Below are 24,747 nucleotides of genomic sequence, written 5' to 3'. Positions count from 1 at the left end.
CTCGGTTTGGTGGTACTGACGGGCCCAGTGTCCCGATAACGTTACCGGTAAACTTGTACCGTTAAGCGAGTGTACCGCTAAGGTCCCGTTAACGTTACCGGTAAACTTTTACCATTAAGCGAGTATGTACCGCTAAGGTCTCGGTAATTTTTAACCATTAAAACATTTTTTTCGGCACTTTCTTTAATTTCTCAAAAAAAAAAAAAAAAGGTTATTTCTGTGATCAGCATACGAAACTATACTGTGAAAGTTTCATCGAAAAATTCCGCGTCGCCAAACGGAAAAGACCCATATATATATATATATATATATATATATATATATATATATATAATGTATATATATATATATAATGTATATATATACATATGTATACACACACAAACACACACACACACACATATATATATATACAGTATAAGCTCTTTTAACGGGCACGAGTGAGACCAAAGACGTGCCGGAAAGGGGAAATCCCGGTTACGAGAAGGAATATTAAAAAAAAATACATTTATTGCCTTTATTCATAGAGTACTTAAATAAAATTCATTCAATGGCTTCACTTTTGTTGTTTATTTACCAGTATATTCATATTTATTTATCTTTATTTATTTTCATGAAGTCACGTATCTCTTTGTTTAGAATTTTTGTCTCTCTGCATTAAAATTTCATTTTGAAGACAGTGAAGAGTCATCACATCGTGAGTCCCCATGTAGGTGCACTGCTTCGCAAACTTGATAAATGTTGCCAATCCTTTAGCGGCATCCTTCCACGTTACTCTTAGCTCTGGGTCATCTTCCTCTTCACTATCAGCCTCTGTTTCCTTACCATGCTTCTCCTCAATCACTGCCTGAATGATTTCGTCGTCAGTTAGTGTGGGAGTGATAGCTTCGTCATTGTCGACCTCCATCCACTCCTGAAGAGCTTCATCAGTGACGCTAAGCTTAGCACTACCACGCATATCCTTCAACTCAGACATCACTGCCTTCCTTTGTTTCACAACGAAACCTTATTACAGTGGGCACTGGGCCTGACGGAGCGGCGGGATTTGTGGGAGATGGCGGGAAAGATGCACGCTACGTCTGGTGACGGCGGGAGTGCGCGGGAATTTTAAATTTTATTTTTTCGAATTTTACATTTTTATACAAAATTGTTATTTCCTCGTGAATAATATGCCGGTTATAAGAAGGAGCCGGATACGAGAATAACAGATAAAAGAGCTTTTACTGTATATATATATATATATATATATATATATATATATATATATATATATATATTTCCCTTTACATTTTGCCTATAGCACCGGTAGGCAAGTAGGGTAGGTTAGTGCTTCCTTCGCCCGTTCGTGATGCAGGCAGGATTTTTTTTAGTGACGACGTTACAAAAATTGACTTGTGACTACACACCATAGTAGGATGAAATTTGTTCAAAGATTTAAGTAATAAAGGCGACTCGAACTTGGGACGTCACTTCTACCTCACGAGTCTTTTACCGGTAATACTGGTAATGGCATTGTTGTTTACCGGTAATTGCTGTACTGAAATTAGCGGTATTTGCCCAGCACTACAGGTAACTAACTACCCGCTCATGGTTGCCAGGTGTAAACTGCCGAAAGTCGCGAGCTGCAGGACTAAAAGTCGCAAATTTCTGGCTAAAGTAGGCCAATATATAAATATACATACATACACACACACACACACACACACACACACACACACACACACACACACACACACATATATATATATATATATATATATATATATATATATATATATATGAGTGAAAAGGTGGTAGAGAAATATGGGTTAGAGCGAGAACACTGTATTACTGACGTTTCGACTACAAGTCTTCTTCTTCAGAAGACTTGTAGTCGAAACGTCAGTAATACAGTGTTCTCGCTCTAACCCGTATTTCTCTACCACCTTTTCACTCATCTGTCCAACCTTCACAACAATATATATATATATATATATGTATATATATATGTATATATATATATATACATATATATATATATATATATAAATATATATAAATTGCAGGAGCTAGCACTTGATGTTGACATTTCTACTTTCAAGAGTTCACTCAGATGATCAATTGACTGAATAGAAGAATGACATGCTACACATACAGAGACGAATTTCAATTTTACTAAGTTTATCTTCCTTCTTTGATAGAACAGACTTGATGCTCATCTGTGTCACTTACTTTCGATACATTTTGTTTGTGTTTTAACGACTCACTGTGTTTTTTTTTAATCCGTTCTGTGAGCTCTCATGTCCGTTTTACAAACTTTACAACGTGCCTTATTTCTATCCTCTTTCACTTCCGCTAACCATTTTTCAAATAGGGGATTCTTTAACCAGGTAGACTGTAACGTTTTCGAGTAGTTTGACCACCTCCTCATTTCTAGATCTGTGGAGCTCACAACACTATGATCCTCAATCGACCGTCACATATAGGATGACTAATCGAATACATACATTTCGTCCTGAGCCTCTGCGGGCGGGACGATCTAGCACGTTGAATACGTTCCTGTTAATTTTCATATTCGAATACGTACATTTCGTACTGTGCGTCTGCGGGCCGAGAAGCGAGCGGGACGATCTAGCACGTTGAATACCAAGATCTATATATACCAGGTCTAACTACTTCCGACCGAATTTCGAGGGTGTTGGCGCAGTGGGCCCGTGAACGTCACCTGGCTGCTCAAAGTGGGGTTCGCGCGTCCCATCGCTGTCAGTTGTAGCTGGTGCGTCGCTCGGGTATGTTGCTGTCTCCGCTCGCACCGCTCCACGCAATTAGTTATATTCTGACAATGAAGATCTATATATACCGGTATATATAGATCTTGACAATATGGCTTATTGTGACATTAAGGGTTGTGGCTCAAACCAAAGAGGAAGTAAGCCAAATGTTAATTTTCATCGTTTCCCTGCAAACACACACACACGCACACACACAAATGTGAACGTGTACACATATAAGCACACACGACGATATCTCCCCTTCCCGTAAAATACAAGTATATAAACGCACACACACACACACACACACACACACGTGAACGTATACACATACTGTATAAGCACACACGACAATAGCTCCCCTTCCCGTAAAATACAAGTATATAAATACACACACACGCACATAGAAATAAGTGACTCGGTGGTGCGGTTGGTAGGGACTCAGATTTCTGGGACAACAATAACAGCATTACCTAGTTCGAATCCCGCCCATATATGAAAATTTTCATCGTTTCCCTGCAAATAAACACACACACACACAGGTGTACACATACTGTATAAGCACACACACACACGTGTACACATACTGTATAAGCACACACGACGATATATCCCCTTCCCGTAAAATACAAGTATATAAATACACACACACGTTCAGGTGAGTAAGAGACTCTGTGGAGCGGTTGGTAGAGACGCAGACGTCGCAGCCGCAATTATCGGTGATATCTGGTTCGAATCCTGCCTAAGCTTGAATTTTTTTCAGTATTGCTGCGCTTCGAATCGTTACTCCAACTCTCGTGGGCGGGGAGTTTGGGATGTGTGTGCGTGTAAGTTTATAGATCGGACGTACGAGCTCTGAGCTCTCTTCCGGGAGGGAAATAGCAGTCGATCACGAGTCCAACACGTGATCCAAAAGACCAAGGTGAATCACACATACACACATACATGTGAACGTGTACACATATAAGCACACACGACGATATCTCCCCTTCCCGTAAAATACAAGTACAGTATATAAACACACACACACACACATACACACACACACACACATACACACACACACACACATACACACACACATACACACACACATACACACACACACATCGAAACTATACTAAAGGAAGAAATAGACATAGAGAGGAACGAAAAGCATAGGAAAGGAAGACTGAGGTACAACAAAACAGACTTTACAAAACTAAAGACATTCTTCCGGAATGCAAACTGGGAAATATTTTACAGGGAAGAAACAGCAGTGGAAGAGAAATGGAATATATTGATGGAAAACTACAATGAAGGGGTAAACAGGCATGTACCAAGACAAAAGCGAGAGAGAGAGTACATTAAATGTTGGTTCAACAAAAGATGCAGTGAGGCAAAAGACAGAAGGGACAAAGCTTGGAAAAAGTGGAGAAAAGACAAAAAAACAAAGCAAATGGCAAATTTATGTTAACTATAGAAATGAGTATGTTAATGTGAGAAGAGAGGAGAAAAGGAACCATGAGAAGGATATTATAGACAAATGCAAAGAGCAACCCAAACTATTCTATCGATATGTGAATGGTAAACTTAAAAACAAACAGGAATTGGTGAAACTATGCCAAGGAAACATAGAATACACAGAAGATTTAGAGATGGCCGAAGTCATGAACAATCACTTTAAATCTGTTTTCACCAGAGAGAAAATACCAAATTGTGACATAGACAAAAACAAGAAATCTCCCCTCATGAATGAGTTTACAGCATCACTAAAGGAAATATCAGAACATTTATCAAGGCTGGATGTCAGAAAATCACATGGCCCGGACGGTATTGCAAATTGGATTCTAAAGGAGTGCAAAGAAGAACTAACAGACAAAATACACATCTTAATAAACAGCTCACTCAAAGAAGGAAAGATACCCGAGGACTGGAAAAACGCTAACATTGTACCAATACACAAAGGAGGAAACAAAGAAGAACCCACCAACTATAGGCCAGTATCACTAACAAGCACCATAGCCAAAATTTGTGAGAAAATAATCAAGAATAGATGGGTAAAACATCTGGAAGACAATGACATATTAAACCCAAGACAATTCGGATTCAGACAAGGAAGATCATGCTCCACAAACTTAATATGCTTTTACTCAAGACTAATAGACATAGTGCAAGAAAGAAATGGATGGGCTGATTGTGCATTCCTAGACTTGCAAAAAGCCTTTGACAAAGTACCACACAGAAAACTACTAAAAAAACTGGAACACATAGGAGGAATACAGGGAAACCTACTAAAATGGATAGAGGACTTTCTGACTGGTAGAAAGATGAGAGTAGTGCTCAGAGAAAAATATTCAGACTGGAAAGAGGTGATCAGTGGAGTACCGCAAGGATCTGTGCTGGCACCAATAATGTTTGCTATCTATATGAATGACATGGATGAGGACGTGAACTGCTACATGAGCTTCTTTGCCGATGACGCCAAACTGCTAAGGAAAATAGAAACTGATGAGGACTGTGAAGCACTGCAAGAAGACCTAAATAGGGTATGGAACTGGAGTCAGAAATGGGAAGTGGACTTTGATACTAAGAAGTGTAGCATAATGGAGTTTGGAAAAAGCAAAAACAGAATATCAGGAAAATATACAATTGGAACCAAAGAAGTAAAGAAAGTAGGATCCGAAAAAGATTTGGGAGTAATTATCACGAACGACTTGTCCTATGATATACAGATTAACAAAATTGTCGGGGAGACTTACAACTTGCTAAGATCAATAAAAGTGGCGTTTACATACTTGGACGAAGACATGATGAAAAAAATATTGGTTACATTGATAAGGCCTAGATTAGAGTATGCAGCGACATTGTGGTCCCCCAGTACCAAAAAGAATATAAAGAAAATAGAAAGAATCCAAAGAGCAGCTACAAAAATGGCACCTGCACTTGCAAACCTATCACACGAAGAGAGATTGGCTAAACTGGAGTTACCGACACTGGAGCAAAGAAGAGAGAGAGGTGACCTATTGACCATCTACAGAATCATGAAAGGCACAGAGGTACTCGATAGTGAGAGCTTACTTAACTGGGACAAAAGAAACACAAGAGGACATGGAAAGAAAATAAAAAAACATAGCTATAGAAGAGAACTGAAGAAAAACAGTTTTCCTCATAGAGTTTTGGACACTTGGAACAAACTGGACAATGGAATAGTATGCGCAAAAACCATTCATGAGTTTAAAAACAAACTAGACACTGCAAGATACAAAGGCGGGACATCACGAGCATAGCTCCCCTTCCCGCAAAATACAACTAGGTAAATACAACTAGGTAAAATACACATATGTGAACGTGTGCACATATAAGCACACACGACGATATCTTCCCTTCCCGTAAAATACAAGTATATAAATACACACACACGCACACATATACACACACACATGTGAACGTGTACACATATAAGTACACACGAGGATATCTCCCCTTCCCGTAAAATACAAGTATATAAATACACACACATACATACATACGCGCACACACACACATGTGAACGTGTACACGTATAAGCACACACGACGATATGTCCCCTTCCTGTAAAATACAAGTATATAAATACACACACACACACACACACACACTGATAATAGCAATGAGCTAGAGAGAGAGAGATAACGGGGGGGGGGAATATAATAGTTCCAGTCTTCCTTAGCGTTTCACAGTTTTCTTCAGTGTTTCACAAAGAGAAAACGGAAGCAGCTAGATGACGTCAGAAGCTGCGCAGAACGGCTCAAACGGTTAGACCTGGTGTATATAGACCTTGCTATAATCTAGGCGTCATCGTATGGAAGAGGCTAGCGGTACCTCAAGTAACCTTACTAAATGCCTTTAAAAATCCTAATATTACAACAATATAGCGGTAACTTTGAATTAACTCTTCTTAGGAAATTGGTATGTTATAACACATTTGTAAAAGTTCACTATAAACACTATGGAACGATATGTGGGGTTCTTTTGATGAATTCTTTGTTAAATTAAATAAATTAGCTAAGAATATTAATTTTAAGGTCGAATGGGAAGGAGGTAGGATCCCATTCCTGGACATTTCGGTCATAAGAGACCCGGACCAATTGTCCTTTACTGTGTATAGGAAGCCTACCCACACAGGAAATTACCTACACTTTTTTAGCCACCATCCGGATAATATTAAATCTAGTGTTGCATGAGGCCTATATCTCAGAGCCCTTAGGATTTGTAGTCCACAATTCTTGCAAATAGAATTTGACATCATCAATAAACAACTCTCTAACGTAGGTTATCCGGAATGGTTTTTAAAGAAAGCCCTACATAAAGCCAAATCCAATTTTTATAAACCAAATAACTCCAGGGAGAAGTTTAAATGGAGTAACAATAACATCATTGTACCATTTAATGAATCTATCAACTCTGTCTCCAAACTACCTAATAACCAAATCAAATTTATTTACAATTATCCAAACAGCATTTTTAGAAAGGTAGTAAATGTACACCGGAGGGATGATGTGGACCAAAACTCCGGGGTATATAAATTGCCTTGTAAAGACTGTGATGATGTCTACTGGGGCCAAACTGGCAGGGATTTGTCCACGAGATTAAAGGAACATAAAAACTCCATAAAATATGGACAAGTTAACTCCGCTGTGTTCCTTCATGCCAGCCAAAAAGACCATAGATTAGATTGGGATAATGCATAAATTATTTTTAAATCACACTGTAGCTATCGAAGGAAAATGGTAGAATCTTCTCTAATAAAACATTATCCTAACTTTAATACCTCAAAAGGTCAGTGGCCCCCAGATTGTATTACGAAGTTAGCGGTAAACAAAATAATGTTAAGAGCGGTCGGACAAAATACCACCAAATGTCCTTCTTTGACCGAACCCCTTTCAAGGGCATGTAACCTGAGTCCCCCCACTTTCCCCATCCCCTTTTATGTACCCCTCACTTCCTCATATATACTTGTACCTTAACTTCTAGTAAGCATTCTGCTGAAGAGGACTACAGATAGTAGTCGAAATATACAGTTTCCCTGTACTTCCGTTATTATTTCTCCGACAGTGGGTTTATAGTGAACTAACTCTTCTTAATTATTAGATACATTTTGTAATATATATTATGTATGTAAATATGCGTAATGTGATTTTAAGTATGAATCTAATTATAAAACGTGACAAACTTTAACATCGTGATGTACCTGTGATGCTGTTTAAACTCGAAACAAATTAAGTTCAGCTGTGTTAGTTGTCCAATAAAATCCTTATAAGAAACTAATCATTTATTATCCAATTTCATTCTGGATAATCCATGATAAAATTCAACATCGTGATGAACCTGTGGTGTTGTTTAAACTTGAAACAAAACAAACTTATGTGTACAATAAAATCCTTTAAGAAACCAATTAATTGCTATCCAAATAAACTAACTCTCCTGTACCTTCCTCTCGCCATAGCTCACATTGTCGCTGGCTCCACAACGAGTCACATCTGACCTCATTTTACAGCATAGAGTTGTGTAGGCAGCACAATTAATGTGTGAACTGGTTTGATGGTTGTCGGGCAAAGCGTCGGCGATCGCGTGAAGAAAAACGAAAGGGATTCAAACTTGTTTAGACATTTTACTTTGATGGGTTTCTCTCCACCCCGGACAAGCTACCGTGAAGCCGACATAAGATTTTTTAAGATAAACTACAACTAGAAACAAATTGGAAGAATCTCGATAAGAAAAAAATGCGCATCTGAAAAAAGGGAATTAGAATTAAACGACAAAGAACCAAAGTGACGAGACATGCGTATTGGATATATTTGTCATCACTTTTTTCCGACTGCCTCTTCTGGAAAAGTTTCAACCCCTTTTGTCTTAGATTATGTAAACAACAGAAAACATACGGAAACAAATGACATGAAGACAGAGTTTATTTACCGGTTGGTTAAACTATGAAAACCTAACATAGTTGAGAGAAAATAAAAAGAAGTGGAATTATGCCCAGGGTGCCGTATGATCTGGTTCTCGCCACTAACCGACTCCTGTACTGGTTCCCGCCAGCGAAGTGTGCATAAATGAAAAATGGATAAATAATTAATGAATGAATAGATAAACAAACAAATAAATAAGATTAATTAATAAATCAATTCATTCAAATAGCAAATGGATTCCCTACAAGTCGGTGATCGTCCAACCTTGCAGTGGATGTCCCACGTATTTAACTGTCCATGCAGAACTGAAAGATGGGAGTGTAGTGACGTGATGCATCCTACGACCCGTCACACACTGATCAAAGAAATCTTCGGAACTAGCCTTTCCAAGTTCCTGTAGTTGGCAAGCGTAGTTCGCAAGGGTGTCCCTGCCAGCCAGCGGTCAGCCAATCAGGAACTTGGAAAGCTCCTCACGTTCCCGCCAGCCTCCCTTAAAAGGTCGGCGTTTCGCCGAGATGGGCAGAACAGTACCGACCAGCGCACAACTACATCTTCTCGTCCAGTCTTCTAGCCGTCCCATCGAGCCTCGTCGTCATCATCTGCTACCGCCTCGCTGACGTTAGGCTCCACGTCCAGCTACAACCATAAACTCCACTAAGCTGTGGCCTTAGTCCGAGCTTCACTTATATTTCTTATGTGACACTTCTAGTGTCGCACCTTGTGGCTAATTACCAAAAGAAAGAGATTAGATATTTTGTGTTGATTTTCATTTGTCCTGCCGTTGTTCCGAACTAAAACTACTACAGGAGTCCTTGAAGCTAAGCAATATCTTTGTGATAAGGTTTCGCCGATACACCCCCTGGAGCGAGCAACACGCTTCTTGGGCCGTTGATTCAGGCCAGGACGGGTGCCTCTATCAGTTCGTAGAACTACAACTCGAAGCCACGAGTCAAGCAAGTCTTGAGCAAAGCCTCGGATGACATTAGTTTTAGGCAAAAGCGTTTTTTCAATAATATAATTTTAACTCTACTTTATTTTTTATTTGTATATTTATTTAATTTATCAATATTATTATGTATTATTGTTATCATTGATATGATACGTGGTCATCTTGGGTGTATGCAGTGAGAACAAATCCTGCTGGATAGTGCCACGCAAACAGTAGACAAGATTATTAAAAAATTAATTGGATTCCAGCGGGTTTGATATGCTGTTCCATTGAAACACACATCTATAACATAATTGGTGTTTCTTGCATCAAGAAATGTGAATTATTTAAAAGCAAGTGTCTAGTAATTTCTTTGATAGATAAACATTACAACAGATGCCAACAACTTTCATGATAATGTTTGTTTTCTTTATTTCCCCACAGAAAGTCATGCCACTTGCAATATGAACATAGTCCTCTGAAGATTGTACGTGCCAGCTATCAATATATGTATGACGAAGCAGATGTACAGTACCTGGATTGTATCGGTGCAGTTGCCCACGGTCAGTGTGAATTGTTTCTGTATTGGCAGCTTGATTACTGTTGTTATAAATATATACTTTTATTAGGCTAAAAATTGGGTATCAATTTACCTAATACCCCTGGAAGAACTGACAATTTGTCTCTGGACATGGCCCATCTGTCTCTATCAACTTACTGAATTTCTTCCACTTTTTGACACACTGGGAGCTGGGAACCTGTGACTGCTTCCCTTCCCTGACTACTATCATCCTGTGGCATGGAAATTGTCCCACACAAATGAATCATAGATAACAGCCCAAAGTTTCGGTAAAGATTTAGAAGTGCACACCTATGCGATATAGTAATAGAAAATTAAACAATGATTTTGTAAATTATAACACATCAACGTAATATATGTTATTCTTGGCGGAAATTAGTAATAGAAACAGTTTCTAAAAGGTACAAACAAACAAACGTAGCCGCTTTGACTACCTCAGACGCCATCTTTGTTTTGGCAGAGGAGGAGGTCGAAGAAATTAAAGTATGCTAAATTCGTCTACTCTAACCCAACCTAACATACCTACCTAATCTAACTTGCCTACTTAACCTAACCAGCATTTAATAATGCGGTACCTGTAATTCTAGACGTCATCAGGCCGTGGTCGTCGTCTACGACCTCCGAATCTATCAAAACAAAGATGGCGTCTGAAGGAGTCTACGCAACTTCGTTTCTTCATAGCATTTAGCATTTTTTTTCTGAAGGAGTCTACGCAACTTCGTTTCTTTATAGCATTTAGCATTTTTTTTTATTGATTTCCGCCAAGAAAAGTATCTATTACATTGATGTATTATAATTTACAAATATAACATTTAATTTTCTAATGCTATACTGCATAGGTGTGCACAGGTCCTCAGACCCTCCCAGAGAGATCTCCAGGAGGGTCTGAGTTTGCCACTTTGTGAAAAGAATTCTTCTCAAAGGGCATAATGTAATTCAGTGCACTTGTAAACTGGGTCATGGAAAGTTTGAATTTTAACAGTACTTTGGGATTTTTTTCTTCTAATTTTATTTGTTGTCCTAAATGGGAAGTGAGAAGGAAATTTTAAGTAGTTGCTTCTCAGTACCTGTCAGGTTTATATGGTTGAGTTGTATGTGATACCACTCTTGACTTGGTTGATATTAGATGGGATAGTGGGAATATTGCAAAGAATAATGTGTCTTGTTTCACTTTTGCAGTTGGTCACTGTCATCCAGCTGTGGTGGAGGCCAGCACAGCACAGATGTCCACTTTGGTTTCAACAACCAAATACTTTCATGATGCCAAACAGTACCGTTATCCCGAGATTCTCAAGCAGACAATGCCAGATCATCTCAACACACTCCTTTTCTGCAATTCTGGGTATTGATTTTTATTTGGTGAACTGACCATTTTTGTGTAAAATGTAGATCTAGATCAATATATTATCTTTCAGTTTCAGGCTCCCATCCCTTTAAGCTGTTCTTTCAGTTTACCCTTCAGTGTAAATTCATAGATGACTAATTTGTTGCCCTTACTGTAGTCTTGTTATTAAGTCTTTATACAATTCAAAGCTTCATGGGACCGAGAATGAACAGGTATCTGCAGTTGGTGGTCCTTCAAGACAGATATCATATCATCTTCAAAACTGATCATCACCCTTACCTCTATCTGGAGGTGGAGCAGCTATGGGATGACACTCAGTCTCCTGACTAGCTTTGACAGTATTCCCTTGACCTATTTGTACAAAGACAGATAACAATCTATAACTGTTCCCTTCCTGCAACTATTAAAAGCCATAGTAGTGGAAAATATGATAAGGGCTAAAAACAAAATTAAAACACTTGAGAAACAAGTAATTGACTAATTAAATGAAGTGACAGTATTCAAGGAATCATATAAAAGAGAAAATGAGATCATAATTAGAAGAAAAAATAAGTTGATGGTGGAGATGTGTCTAGAGAGTTGATGAGCAAATACATTGTTTAGGAAGAAAGTCAAGCATAAGTACACATGGGAGAGGGTGGTAGATAGAATGTTAATGGACTATATAGTGGTAACCAGGAGTATAGTAGGAAGAGTTAAGGATGTATATGTTCTAAAGGGAGAGAGTGGAGGAATATCAGATCATTTTTTGGTGGAAGGTAAATTGAGAGTGGAAGATAGATGGAGAAAGAGGAAAAGGATAGAAGGTAAGGAGGTGCTTAGAATGAACTGCTTAAATGAGAAAGAAAAGGAGAGAGAGTACAAGAAGAAGCTGAGAGAGGAGTGGGAGGGAGTGAAGGATAGAGCAGAGCTAGGAGTGGAGGAGGAATGGGGATGGTTCAAGGAGGGAGTCACAAGGTGTGCTGAACAAGAAGGATGGGAGGAAATAGAAGGAAGGTTAGTGAGTATTTACCTAGTTGTATTTTGCGGGAAGGGGAGCTATGCTCGTGGTGTCCCGCCATTGTATCTCACAGTGTCTAGTTTGCTTTTAAACTCATGAATGGTCTTTGCGCATACTATTTCATTATCCAGTTTGTTCCAAGTGTCCAAAAATCTATGTGGAAAACTGTTTTTCTTCAGTTCTCTTCTATAGCTATGTTTTTTATTTTCTTTCCATATCCTCTCTATCAAGATGGTCAGTAGGTCACCTCTCTCTCTTCTTTGCTCCAGTGTCAGTAACTCCAGTTTAGCCAATCTCTCCTTGTATGATAGGTTTGCAAGTGCAGGTGCCATTTTTGTAGCTGCTCTCTGGATTCTTTCTATTTTCTTTATATTCTTTTTGGTACTAGGGGACCACAATGTTGCCACATATTCTAGTCTAGGCCTTATCAATGTAACCAATATTTTTTTATCATGTCTTCGTCCAAGTATGCAAATGCCACTTTTATTGATCTTAGCAAGTTGTAAGTCTCCCTGACAATTTTATTAATTTGTTTATCATAGGACAAGTCGTTTGTGATAATTACTCCCAAATCTTTTTCGGATCCTACTTTCTTTACTTCCTTGGTTCCAATTGTATATTGTCCTGATATTCTGTTTTTGCTTTTTCCAAACTCCATTATGCTACACTTATTAGTATTAAAGTCCACTTCCCATTTCTGGCTCCAGTTCCACACCCTATTCAGGTCTTCCTGCAGTGCTTCACAGTCCTTATCAGTTTCTACTTTCCTTAACAGTTTGGCGTCATCTGCAAAGAAGCTCATGTAACAGTTCACGTCCTTGTCCATGTCATTCATATAGATAGCAAACATTATTGGTGCCAGTACAGATCCTTGCAGTACTCCACTGATCACCTCTTTCCAATCTGAATATTTTTCTCTGAGCACTACTCTCATCTTTCTACCAGTCAGGAAGTCCTCCATCCATTTTAGAAGGTTCCCTTGTATTCCTCCTATGTGTTCCAGTTTTTTTTAGTAATTTTCTGTGTGGTACTTTGTCAAAGGCTTTTTGCAAGTCTAGGAATGCACAATCAGCCCATCCATTTCTTTCTTGCACTATGTCTATTAGTCTTGAGTAGAAGCATATTAAGTTTGTGGTGCATGATCTTCCTTGTCTGAACCCAAATTGTCTTGGGTTTAATATGTTGTCTTCCAGATGTTTTACCCATCTATTCTTGATTATTTTCTCACAAATTTTGGCTATAGTGCTTGTTAGTGATACTGGCCTATAGTTGGTGGGTTCTTCCTTGTTTCCTCCTTTATATATTGGTACAATGTTAGCATTTTTCCGGTCATTAGGTATCTCTCCTTCTTTGAGTGAGCTATTTATCATGATGTGTACTTTGTCCGTTAGTTCTTCTTTGCATTCCTTTAGAATCCAATTTGCAATACCATCCGGGCCATGTGATTTTCTGATGTCCAGTTTTGATAGGTGTTCTGATATTTCTTTTTGTGATGTTGTAAGCTCACTTATGTGGGGAGATTGCTTGTTATTATCTTCATCCCAATTTTGTATTTCCTCTCTGGTGAAGACAGATTTAAAGTGGTTGTTCATGACTTCGGCCATCTCTAATTCTTCTGTGTATTTCATATTTCCTTGGCGTACTTTCACTATTTCCTGTTTGGTTTTAAGTTTACCCTTCACATATCGATAGAATAGCTTGGGTTGATCTTTGCATTTATCTATAATATCCTTCTCATGGTTCCTTTTTTCCTCTCTTCTCACATTAACATACTCATTTCTATAGTTTATATAAATTTGCCATTTGCTTTGTTTTTTGTCTTTTCTCCACCTTTTCCAAGCTTTGTCCCTTCTGTCTTTTGCCTCACTGCATCTTTTGTTGAACCAACATTTAATGTACTCTCTCGCTTTTGTCTTGGTACATGCCTGTTTACCCCTTCGTTGTAATTATCCATCAGTATATTCCATTTCTCTTCCACTGTTGTCTCTTCCATATAGAATTTTTCCCAGTTTGCATTTTGGAAGAATATCTTTAAATTTGCAAAGTCTGTTTTGTTGTACATCAATCTTCCTTTCCTATGCTTTTCATTCCTCTCCATGTCTATTTCCTCCTTTAGTACAGTTTCGATGAGTATATGGTCACTCTTTCCAATTGGTGTCTTGTAATGGATTTTGTCCACTATTTCAGGTTCTATTGTAAATATTAAATCTAGTTTCGATGGCTCTTCATTGTTTCTGTACCTTGTGTTTTCACTGACCCATTGGGTCATTGTGTACTCCATGGTCATGTCTAGCAGTACATTGCCCCATAAGTCATCTCCTCCTCGCACTGTCATGTTATCCCAACAAATTTCCTTGCAATTGAAGTCCCCCATAATTACCAGATTACCCTTATCCATTAGTATCTCGTTTAGTGATTTTCTTGTATCTTCTAGCATTTTTGTATGTTCGTTCTCTTTCCAAGCATTCGTTATTGGGGGCACATAGGTCACCACAAACTTTCTACTTTTCATATTCTTGTCTTCGACTTTTATCATGATCAGTTCAACATTACCTTTGCCCTCTGCAATTTTTGTCATGTTTAGGTCTTTTTTGGCCGAGAACATGATTCCCCCTCCCTGTTTCTTGTCCCTGTTTTTTATCCAGTAATTGTATAGACCTTGTCCAATAACGATGGATGGTATTTCACCTCTTAGTTTAGTCTCTACAATTCCCATTATGTCTGGTTTTTCTTCTAACAGGTAATCACTGAGTTCATTCAGACCTGCAATTAATCTGTCAATGTTAGTATAGGCCACTTTTAATTTTCTTCCTTCTCCATTATTTTTTTCTGTCCTTGGTTTTTTTGGTTTTGATGTGCCATTGTCTCAATCTCATGTCGATTACTCTCCAATGGAATTCTTTGCTTTCTGTCTCCGTTCTCATCAAGTTTTTTTCTTTGCTTCTTCTCTTAGTGACTTTTCTTTTTCTAATTCCTCAGTATTCATTTCTCTTTTTATCCATATCTTATTGTACTTTTCACTCTTTGCCAAGTTGCCTACTTTTTCAAATATGTCTTCTACTACCATCTGTGACCTTAATTTTATCTTTGGAGGTCGATTTCTATCCTTAGAATAGTGACCGATTCTATATGTCTCTTCCAGGTCTATGGCTGCTCTCTCTCCCCTCCCTGAATTTCATTTAGGATTTCTACTGCTGTCTCTTTTTCTTCTTTTTCTCTCATGTACCTCGCCAATCCCTGTTTTTCTTTTAGTCCATATACCACAATACATTTTTTTCTATCTACTGTATCCCTGACCCAGTTAGCTTTTTCATTAATCACTTGGATAATTGTGTCTTTTGCATTATCCTGCATTTGCTGCTGGACTATTTCTTTAAAAGCAATTTCCTTGTTTTCAATGTTTTCCTTCCACTTCTTAATTTTCTGAATACTTTCCTCACCTAGGTTCTCTTCGATTTTTTGTGTCAATTCTTGTAATTTATTGTTCACCTCTTTCTTTAAATTTTCGCTGTTGTTATTATCATTAGTTTTCTTCTTTTCGTTATCATTCTTCAGCTCATTTATATCCCTTTTCATTTCTTTAATCTCATTTGTAAGTTCCAAGTTGGTTTTTCTTAGGTCAGAAATATCGTGATTAGCCTGTGCTAAGCAATCTATTAGTCCTATGATATCTTTTCTTAAGTCCATAATTTCATTCTCCCACTGAATCTTATTTTTGCTCATATCTCTCTCTATCTCTAATAATCGGCTTAAGTTCCTGCTTTCATACTTACTAAATCCTGGAAAGTCTTTCTCATTGCACGTTTTTGGGCAAGGTTTGTTTATATCACGGTTCGATCGACTGACGCCAGATGACTCTGGTTCGTGACTGGCTTTCATGTCATTGTTTTCTTTCTTTTTCGTTAATTCCATGTTAATACAATTGACTAGCACTGCAGAGATATCATTTCAGACACTCACGATCACTCCCCACCCCTACAATACAAACCAGTGATGGGATGAGGAAGCAAAAAAGGTTGTAAAAGAGAAGAAGCAAGCTTTCACAGATTGGTTACAAAAGAGGATGAGAGAATCATATGAGAGGTACAAAGAAAAGAATAGAGAAGTGAGGCATAAGATGAAGGAGGGAAAGAGGAGAGCAGATGTGAAATGGGGTAAGAGTATGATAAAAAAAATTTGAAAGTAATGAAATATTTTGGAAGGAGATTAACAGAGGAAGAGGAGGCGAATCAAGAAATAAATGACAATCTTAAGGAGAAAAAACCAGACAATGTTCTTTGCTGAAACTAAATTAAATGGAAATAGTAATGATTAACTGGATGAGGGAAAAGATAATATTGTACTAACTTCTGCTCTGTTTGGGCAACTAAGTTTTACTTACTTCATATCCAGTGTCATTGTTGTTCATATGTTACTTGTGAGTGACAGTAAGTTGTAGTTCAGTGGATCTCTTCTATCATTTGGAAATGAAGTTTAAGTTGGTAAGTGTTCATTAGAAAATATTTTTCTCTTTATAAGGAGAATTTTTTCTTTTAGTGTTGGTGGTAAAGTAGTTCAGCTCCCATTGTCCTTAACCCAACCCAGTAACTAATGTGCTCCCCTAGCCATCCTTCTGTAGTTTCATTATGTATTGTTTTTTCTCTCTCCTTTAAGATTTTTATTTTCTTGTGTAGACAGTTTTCAATAATTACTTTACTTTATTCTAATGTATTTATTTTATTTTTTATGCAGATCCGAAGCAATTGACTTGGCATTGCAGTTAGCACGACTTTATACTGGAGCAGATGATGCAATTGTTGTGGACAATTCCTTCCATGGCTCCCTTGACTCCGTCCAATCTCTTTCACCGAAGATACTGAAATCTACTAATATGTGTATGTATATTAAATGTGTATTTACCTAGTTGTATCTTATGGGAAGGGGAGCTATGCTCATGGTGTCTCATCTCTGTATCCTGCAGTGTCTAGTGTTATCATCTCTCCCTTCACTAGTGTCAACATCATCTTCGATAAACAGTGTAACTGCCATCTCCCTTCAATACCTAGCATGCACATGCATGCATGCACACATAGGCTACAACTTGGTACTCTAACGATGTCACTGATCTCCCAAGGGACTGTTCATTGTTTAAGTGAACTCAGCTTACCTAATTTTCCTGGCAACACCCTTAGCAAAGAATAGACCCCATACATCTCAGGTCAAGCCCTCTATTTTGAACAATGGCCTTGCCACATCTTGGGTCAAGCCACCTGCACAGACAAAAGGATGGTTGGCACCTCTGCATCAGACCAAACCTTCCAAATATCCTTGTTGCTAATATGGCAACAGCCTACTATTACCATGTTTGGCAACCCTTGTACATATGTAGATAGAATATGTTTCTGGCAACCCTCCAAGTTTTGATTGGAGCTTACTGAGTATTTGTAAATCAGAACACTGTCGTTCTTAGTAAAGTCAAGAAGACCTCCTGAGTTTATTTCACCACCAATTTCTCAATGTAGTGTAACTTACAACCTACATTCTGGTGGTCAGCAAGGGATTATGAAACCTACACTACATTCTACAGTGGTGGACGTCAAAGCAGCAACACTAATTCCTTTGAAGCACCAGTGCCACTCTGAAGCAAACAGTTCAGCAACAGTGGCTTCAGTCTTTGCTGAAGTATCTTACATATGAGGCAACCCCTCGTAACAGCACTGTCCACCACCCAAATATGAAGTGAAGCACTGCTACACTAATCCCTCTTAGCTGCATCTTCCACCATCCAACTACAAAGCCAAGCCCCACTTCTACGCTGTGCATCTTACAGCATCTATGACAAGGAAATCCCCCCCTCCCCAGGTATTCTCCAACACCCACGATGCCTGCTGCCTCCACCACATCAACACAGAGATGCATTCTCCAGCATCTATGAGGACATCTCCCTCAGAGGCATTTCTCCTGCATCCATGATGCCCGCTGTTCCACCACGTCAACACAGAGACGTTGGACCACCCTTCTCCACCATTGCACAAGTTGGACCATCTCCCCCCCTTACGCACCAATGATCATTGTAGCATCTACGAGCCAATGCTCCCCCACCTCCCTGCATCTTGCTACGCAAGATCTCCCCATTATTTTCTTTTATTGCTTCATATTCCTACACATCCTGGTTACATATTTTCTAACTCATTTCCCATGATCAGTTACTAATTGTTTCCCTGTTTCCATCTTCTCACCCCATTGCAGCACCATCACCGCCTTACTCCAACATCACCTTGGGTAAGTAGATATTTTTCCATTCTCAGTGCCACCTAGGAGAAAAGCAGTCTCCACACATATTTTATTCAATACATGAAAGTGTCCTAAGCCTTCTCTGACTCGACAAACCAACCCTATACACAAAACGAAGCTACATTTCTACCAACCATGTCCCCCCTTCTACTTCCAACTCTTCAGAAAATTCACCTACTTACAACACCATGACAACACAAAATCTTATCAGTCATAAAAGATGAGACAACATTACCACTCTTCAATGGCAGGAACATCCCTGTACATAATTTCCTCACTGAGGTTAACTCAGAAAAACTACTTAGGAATGTCACAGGTGATAAAGCAAAGATAATCTTAACATTCAAAATAGACAAGCATGACATATTAGCTGGTGATGTCATTCAGTCTGACTTATTTGAGGAAACACATTAATTTGATCAATTTGTAGAACAATTTAAAAAGTAATTTGCTATTTTTGAGCCACTTGGAGCACTTTCTTCCTATCCTCCTTGGCAAAAACTTACAATCATGGCCCACACACCACTAAAGAAAAGACAGTCAAAATAACTTCAGCATCTAAGAGTGAACTCAGAGAAAGCCTCAGAAACTCAGACTGGATCTTGGACAACACAATTTTATTGGAAAACGTAGTCTCCCTCATTGCATACTTTAGCCTTCTCTCACAATTATAACCAGACACACTCCAGAAAGCCAGCACCCTTACAAGGTATCACATTAGACAAATTCACCAGCAAATTCTCTGACACGGACCAAGATATCACTCGTATACAAAACCAGGCGGTACCCATAGCTAGCACACACACGATAGCACAGGCCACATGGTCTACAGACACTAGAGCAAAGAAGAGAGAGAGGAGATTTGATAGCTATTTACAGAATCATGAAAGGCATAGAAATTACTGATAGAGAGAATCTGATAAAATGGGATGATAGAAATACAAGAGGACACGGAAAGAAAATAAAAAAAGACAGCTATAGAAGAGATTTGAAAAAGAACAGCTTTCCTCACAGAGTAATAGACAGTTGGAACAAGTTAGATGAGAAAGTGGTGTGTGCAAAAATAATACATGAATTTAAAAATAGTTTAGATAAAATGAGATATGAAGACGGGACACCACGAGCATAGCTCCCCTTCCCGTAAAATACAAAATACAAATAGGTAAATACATAACGCAAGATCAAGACATACATCACCAAAGTGAAAATATTTCTTGACACAGGCTCCCCAGTTAATATCATGTCTATACACAGTTTCAACAACTTCCAAACTGAAACAAAATGTGTCACCATTTTGGAAACCCCCCCCTGTGTGAACCTTTGCAATGTAGATGGTGTACCCTTCCCAATCATTGGTAAATTCTCACTAAACATTAGTTTCAAAGATGAGTTCCCAGCCATTCCTGTTACCACCTACATAGCTGACATCTACTTTCCTGCTGATATCCTCATGGGCTTAGCATTGATGAAGCAACATAACATCATTTACTCTGCTCAGTATGGCATCATTTATGCTAATCATTTCATTCCTGCATTGCCATCTGCAAATTCCCACAGACTCAGCCATGTCAACATGGCTGAGCAGGCAATTAATTCAAGCACAACTGCTCAAATTCACTCTGCTTCATCACACGAGGATGCACCAACTGTTAACTAAAATTGCACTGACACACAGACACACACATTCCTATGGCTCTAACTCTATTTCACTACCAGCTGTAGACATGCATTCCAAGCAAAACAGGTACACTAATTCCTCACATATGTCCAAATCAATGAAACTCTGGGAAAAAAATGCCCTGTAAATATCATTGATGTTTACATTGTTTGCATCTCTGACCACACCTCCACTTCAATGCTCTCCACCAAACTCTCTGGAACCTATCGTATCTTTGGATATCAGTCAAAGAACAAAGTTAAAGCACTCAGTTTGCACAATCTTACAGAGACCATCATGCAAAAATATCATATCAAAAGAGTTCCCTGTGGCCTCAACATAGAGACCATTCTTTCACAGAATCACCATATCCCTCCAATACAGGACCATCAACAATCCTCTCAACCAAAACCTCCAGTTCCCCTTCCCCACTATAATCTTCGAAATCGAGCAACAAATTCATAGAATGTATATTCTTGCCTAGGTGAATGGAAACAATATCTACTTTCCGCATGTTCATACCATTAAGCCTATTTCCTTTTATTCATGAATGTTTTCCCGTTACCACCATTATTACACCATTTTGTGTATGTATCTTCATGCCAAGGTCCTGCAACAGGCCTTGCTTGCCTTGTTTTGTTTTGTTTTGTATCTTCGTAGCACCAATATCACTGGGATCAGTGATAGATAGCGGACCAAACCATGTTATCTCTCCCTTCAATGGCATCATCATCATCTTCGATATTCAGCATAGCTGCCATCTCCCTTTGATACCTAATTGTTATTGCGGAGAGTAACAATATATTTTCGTGGGACTGCCAGGGTTTGTATCTGATCCAGTTCTTGGGTAAATAGTTTAATACAAAATGAAAGCAATAAAGAAGGAAGAATCAATGAACCAACGAAGAGAGGACTGAACAAATCCAGGAAAAACATGTTTAAATGACATTCCCAAAGTGACCAGCAGGTACGTAAGTACAGTAATGAATATTTCTCGGGGTTTAGGAGGCAAGGGAAAACAATGGAGAAAACCTTGGACACTGAGAGAGATTTTAGGATTAGCAGAGCAATACAAAACAGAGGAAATTAACAACTTAGCAGATGAAGTGATCGATTTAAGATTAGACTACAAAGCTTTGCAATTAGAAGTAACCAACCTATGTACAACAAACAAGGTAATTCTAAGGGAATTAAATGAACTAAAAAGTTAACTAAGTGCGATAAAAAGAGAAAAAGGAAAATGAGGTTAGAAATACAAATGATGAACTGAAAAAAGAGGTAAAAGAACAATTGAAAGCAGTAACTGAAAAAATGGAAGAATCAATCAAAGAAACTGATCTGAACGAAATAAAAAACCAGTGGAAAAAGGAATGCAAAAGTCAAAAACTATCATTCACAGAAATAGTACAGCAGCAGGTAGAAGAGAATGCAAAGGAAACAGTGATCAAGGTGATCAAAGAGAAGGAAAATTGGGTGAGAGACACAGTGGACAAAAAGAAATGCATTGTGGTTTATGGTATAAATGAAAAACACAATGTACACAAATACCAAAGGGAAAAGGAAGAGAAAGAAATTGTGAAGGAGATTCTAAAAGTGGTCCAAGAAGAAGGACAAAATCTAGATACAGAAATCAATGACGTACACAGGATGGGTACATACTCAAAAGAAAAAAAATCACAAACCAATGAAAATCAAACTAAGAACACAAATGATAGCAGAAGTACTATCAAAAGCAGCAAAACTAGCAAATAGTGAAAAATACAAAAAATGTATGGATAAAAAAGGAAATGAATGCTGAGGAATTAGAGAAAGATAGGGAACTGAGAAGTGAGGCCAAGGAAAAAAAACGAGAAAAGAACAGAGACGGAATAAAAACGAGTTATTTTTGGAGAGTGTTAGATCCGAGACTGAGAAAATGGTACATCAGAAAAATGGAAACTTGAACCAAAAAAAGAGAAGAAAAGAAAAAATTAAAAATGGCATATACAAATATGGACGGTAGGATTTCAGGATTAAATGAATTGAATGACTATCTGTCAATAGAGAAAATTGACATAATGGGAATTGCAGAGACAAAACTGAAAGATCCTATACAATCAAATATGGTGGGACAAGGATTATACAACATTTGATTAAAAAATAGGACAGACAAACAGGGGGAGGAGTCATGGTATTGACTAGAAAGGACCTAAATGTAATAAAGGCAACAGAAGGAAAAGATAATGTGGAATTAATCACAAAAGCAGAAGGTTTATAGTTGTTTACTGTATGTGCCACCAAAAACTAAGACCTGGACTGACAGCGAACACTCAAAATTACTAGAAGACACAAAGAATGAATTAACAGAGACACTGAAATATGGAGAAAATATAGTAATTATGGGTGACTTTAATGCAAAGGAAATAAATTGGGAAGCATTGACAATAGGAGGTGGAGATGAACTCTGGGGAAATGTCCTACTGGATATGACCATATATTACACATTGACACAATGGGTTAAAAAAAGTACTAGATTTAGACAAAACGAAGAACCATCGAGACTAGATTTGATATTCACCTCTGAACCAGAAATAGTGGAAGAAATAAATTATAAAACACCAATTGGGAAGAGTGACCACATACTAATGGAGATCGAACTTAAGGAACACAATGTGGTAAGAAGGAATGAGAAACATAGAGAAGGAAGATTGATGTACAACAAAACTGATTTTGTGAAACTTGGAAAAAAAAATTCAAAATGCCTGTTGGGGAAAAATTGCAAATGACGAAACATTTTCAAAGAAACATTTTCAAAGAAATATATAAAGAGGGAACAGACAAATATGTGCCTAAAAAGAAACAGAAAAGGGAGTACATAAAGTACTGGTATAATAAAAAGTGTAGCGATGCTAAAGATAGAAGAGACAAAGCTTGGAAAAGATGGAAAAAGAGACTAAATGGCAAACATGCATTAAACTGAGAAATGAATACGTAGACATACAAAGAGAGGAAAAAAGAAACTATGAAAAAGATATACAGTCGTACCTCGGTACTCGACCGCCTCTATACTCGACCAAATCGGTGCTCGACCAAAAAATTCGAGTAGACAATGCATCGGACCTCGAACAGATTTTCGGTACTCGACTAGCTCGAACAGCGGGTAAGCGTCAGTTCGACTCAGACCGCCAGCGGAGTAAGACGTACGCAGTTTGTTCGAGTATTTCTTCCCAGATTTAAACTTTTTCGTGTTGCTCTAGCCCTTAATAATGGGTCCAAAGAAAGACAGTGATAAGGGGAAATTTGGTTTCAGTGTTCGAACAAATCGGTGCTCGACCACCACCTCAGAACGGATTATGGTCGAGTACCGAGGTACAACTGTAATAGCAAAATCCAAAGATCAACCTAAACTATTTTACAGATATGTAAACGAGAAACTTAAAGACAAACACGAAATAATAAAACTGCGTGAAAGAAATCAAGAATACACAGAAGATGTAGAAATGGCTGAAGTAGTGAACAGACACTTCAAGTCTGTTTTTATAATTGAAAGCTTACAATTGTGGGATGATAGTCACCAGGAAGGATCCTCTAAAATGAAAGAAATAATGGTGACACAGAAAGAAATAAGGGACCAAATAAAGAAACTCAATGTCAGAAAGTCACATGGACCAGATGGAATAGTGAACTGGATATTAAAAGAATGAATAGCCAAACTCACAGACAAAATACACAAGATAATTGACTTCTCACTCAAAGAAGGAAAAGTCCCACAAGACTGGAAAAATGCTAATATTGTACCAATATATAATGGGGGAAATAAAGAAAACACAACAAATTATAGACCAGTGTCCTTTACAAGCAAAATTGCAAAAATATGTGAAAGTTATTAAAAACAAATGGACTAAACACTTGGAAAAGAACAAAATATTAAACCTCAACCAATTTGGATTTAGAAGTGGAAGATCATGACTACAAACTTAATATGCTTTTACTCAAGATTGCTAGACATAATACAAGAAAGAGATGGCTGGGCAGATTTTGCCTTCCTGGACCTACAAAAGGCTTTTGACAAAGTACCACACAAAAAACTACTAAGAAAAATTGAAGTAATAGGTGGAATACAAGGAAAATTATTGGAATAGATGGAAGACTTCTTGGAAGGAAGAAAAATGAGAGTGATACTTAGAGAAAAGAACTCAAAATGAGTAAACATGATAAGTGAGAAATGAGGCTCTGTGTTGGCTCTAATAATGTTTGCTATTTATATAAATGACATGGATGAAGGAATTAAATGGTATATAAACT

At 38.0% G+C, this 24,747-nt stretch overlaps 1 protein-coding gene across 10 annotated transcripts in view; it reads left to right on the top strand.

Annotated features, from left to right (window-relative positions):
* Positions 1 to 24,747, top strand: part of LOC143033825 (5-phosphohydroxy-L-lysine phospho-lyase-like) — a 345,670-nt gene that overhangs the window by 190,554 nt on the left and 130,369 nt on the right. For 8 of the 10 annotated variants that reach the window (XM_076199339.1, XM_076199336.1, XM_076199344.1 and 5 more), the window contains 4 exons: positions 10,053 to 10,171; positions 11,368 to 11,530; positions 17,265 to 17,407; positions 18,762 to 18,794. In XM_076199339.1, the coding sequence (XP_076055454.1) occupies positions 10,053 to 10,171; positions 11,368 to 11,530; positions 17,265 to 17,407; positions 18,762 to 18,794 (458 nt within the window). The remainder of the gene's footprint in view (positions 1 to 10,052; positions 10,172 to 11,367; positions 11,531 to 17,264; positions 17,408 to 18,761; positions 18,795 to 24,747) is intronic. The other 2 variants (XM_076199342.1, XM_076199340.1) reach the window with 1 other exon arrangement.

The sequence above is a fragment of the Oratosquilla oratoria genome, chromosome 16 (genome assembly GCF_046742065.1).
Source record: "Oratosquilla oratoria isolate Oo_2021 chromosome 16, ASM4674206v1, whole genome shotgun sequence".
NCBI classification, from domain to species: domain Eukaryota; kingdom Metazoa; phylum Arthropoda; class Malacostraca; order Stomatopoda; family Squillidae; genus Oratosquilla; species Oratosquilla oratoria.
This window is presented reverse-complemented; position numbering and strand designations above follow the sequence as displayed.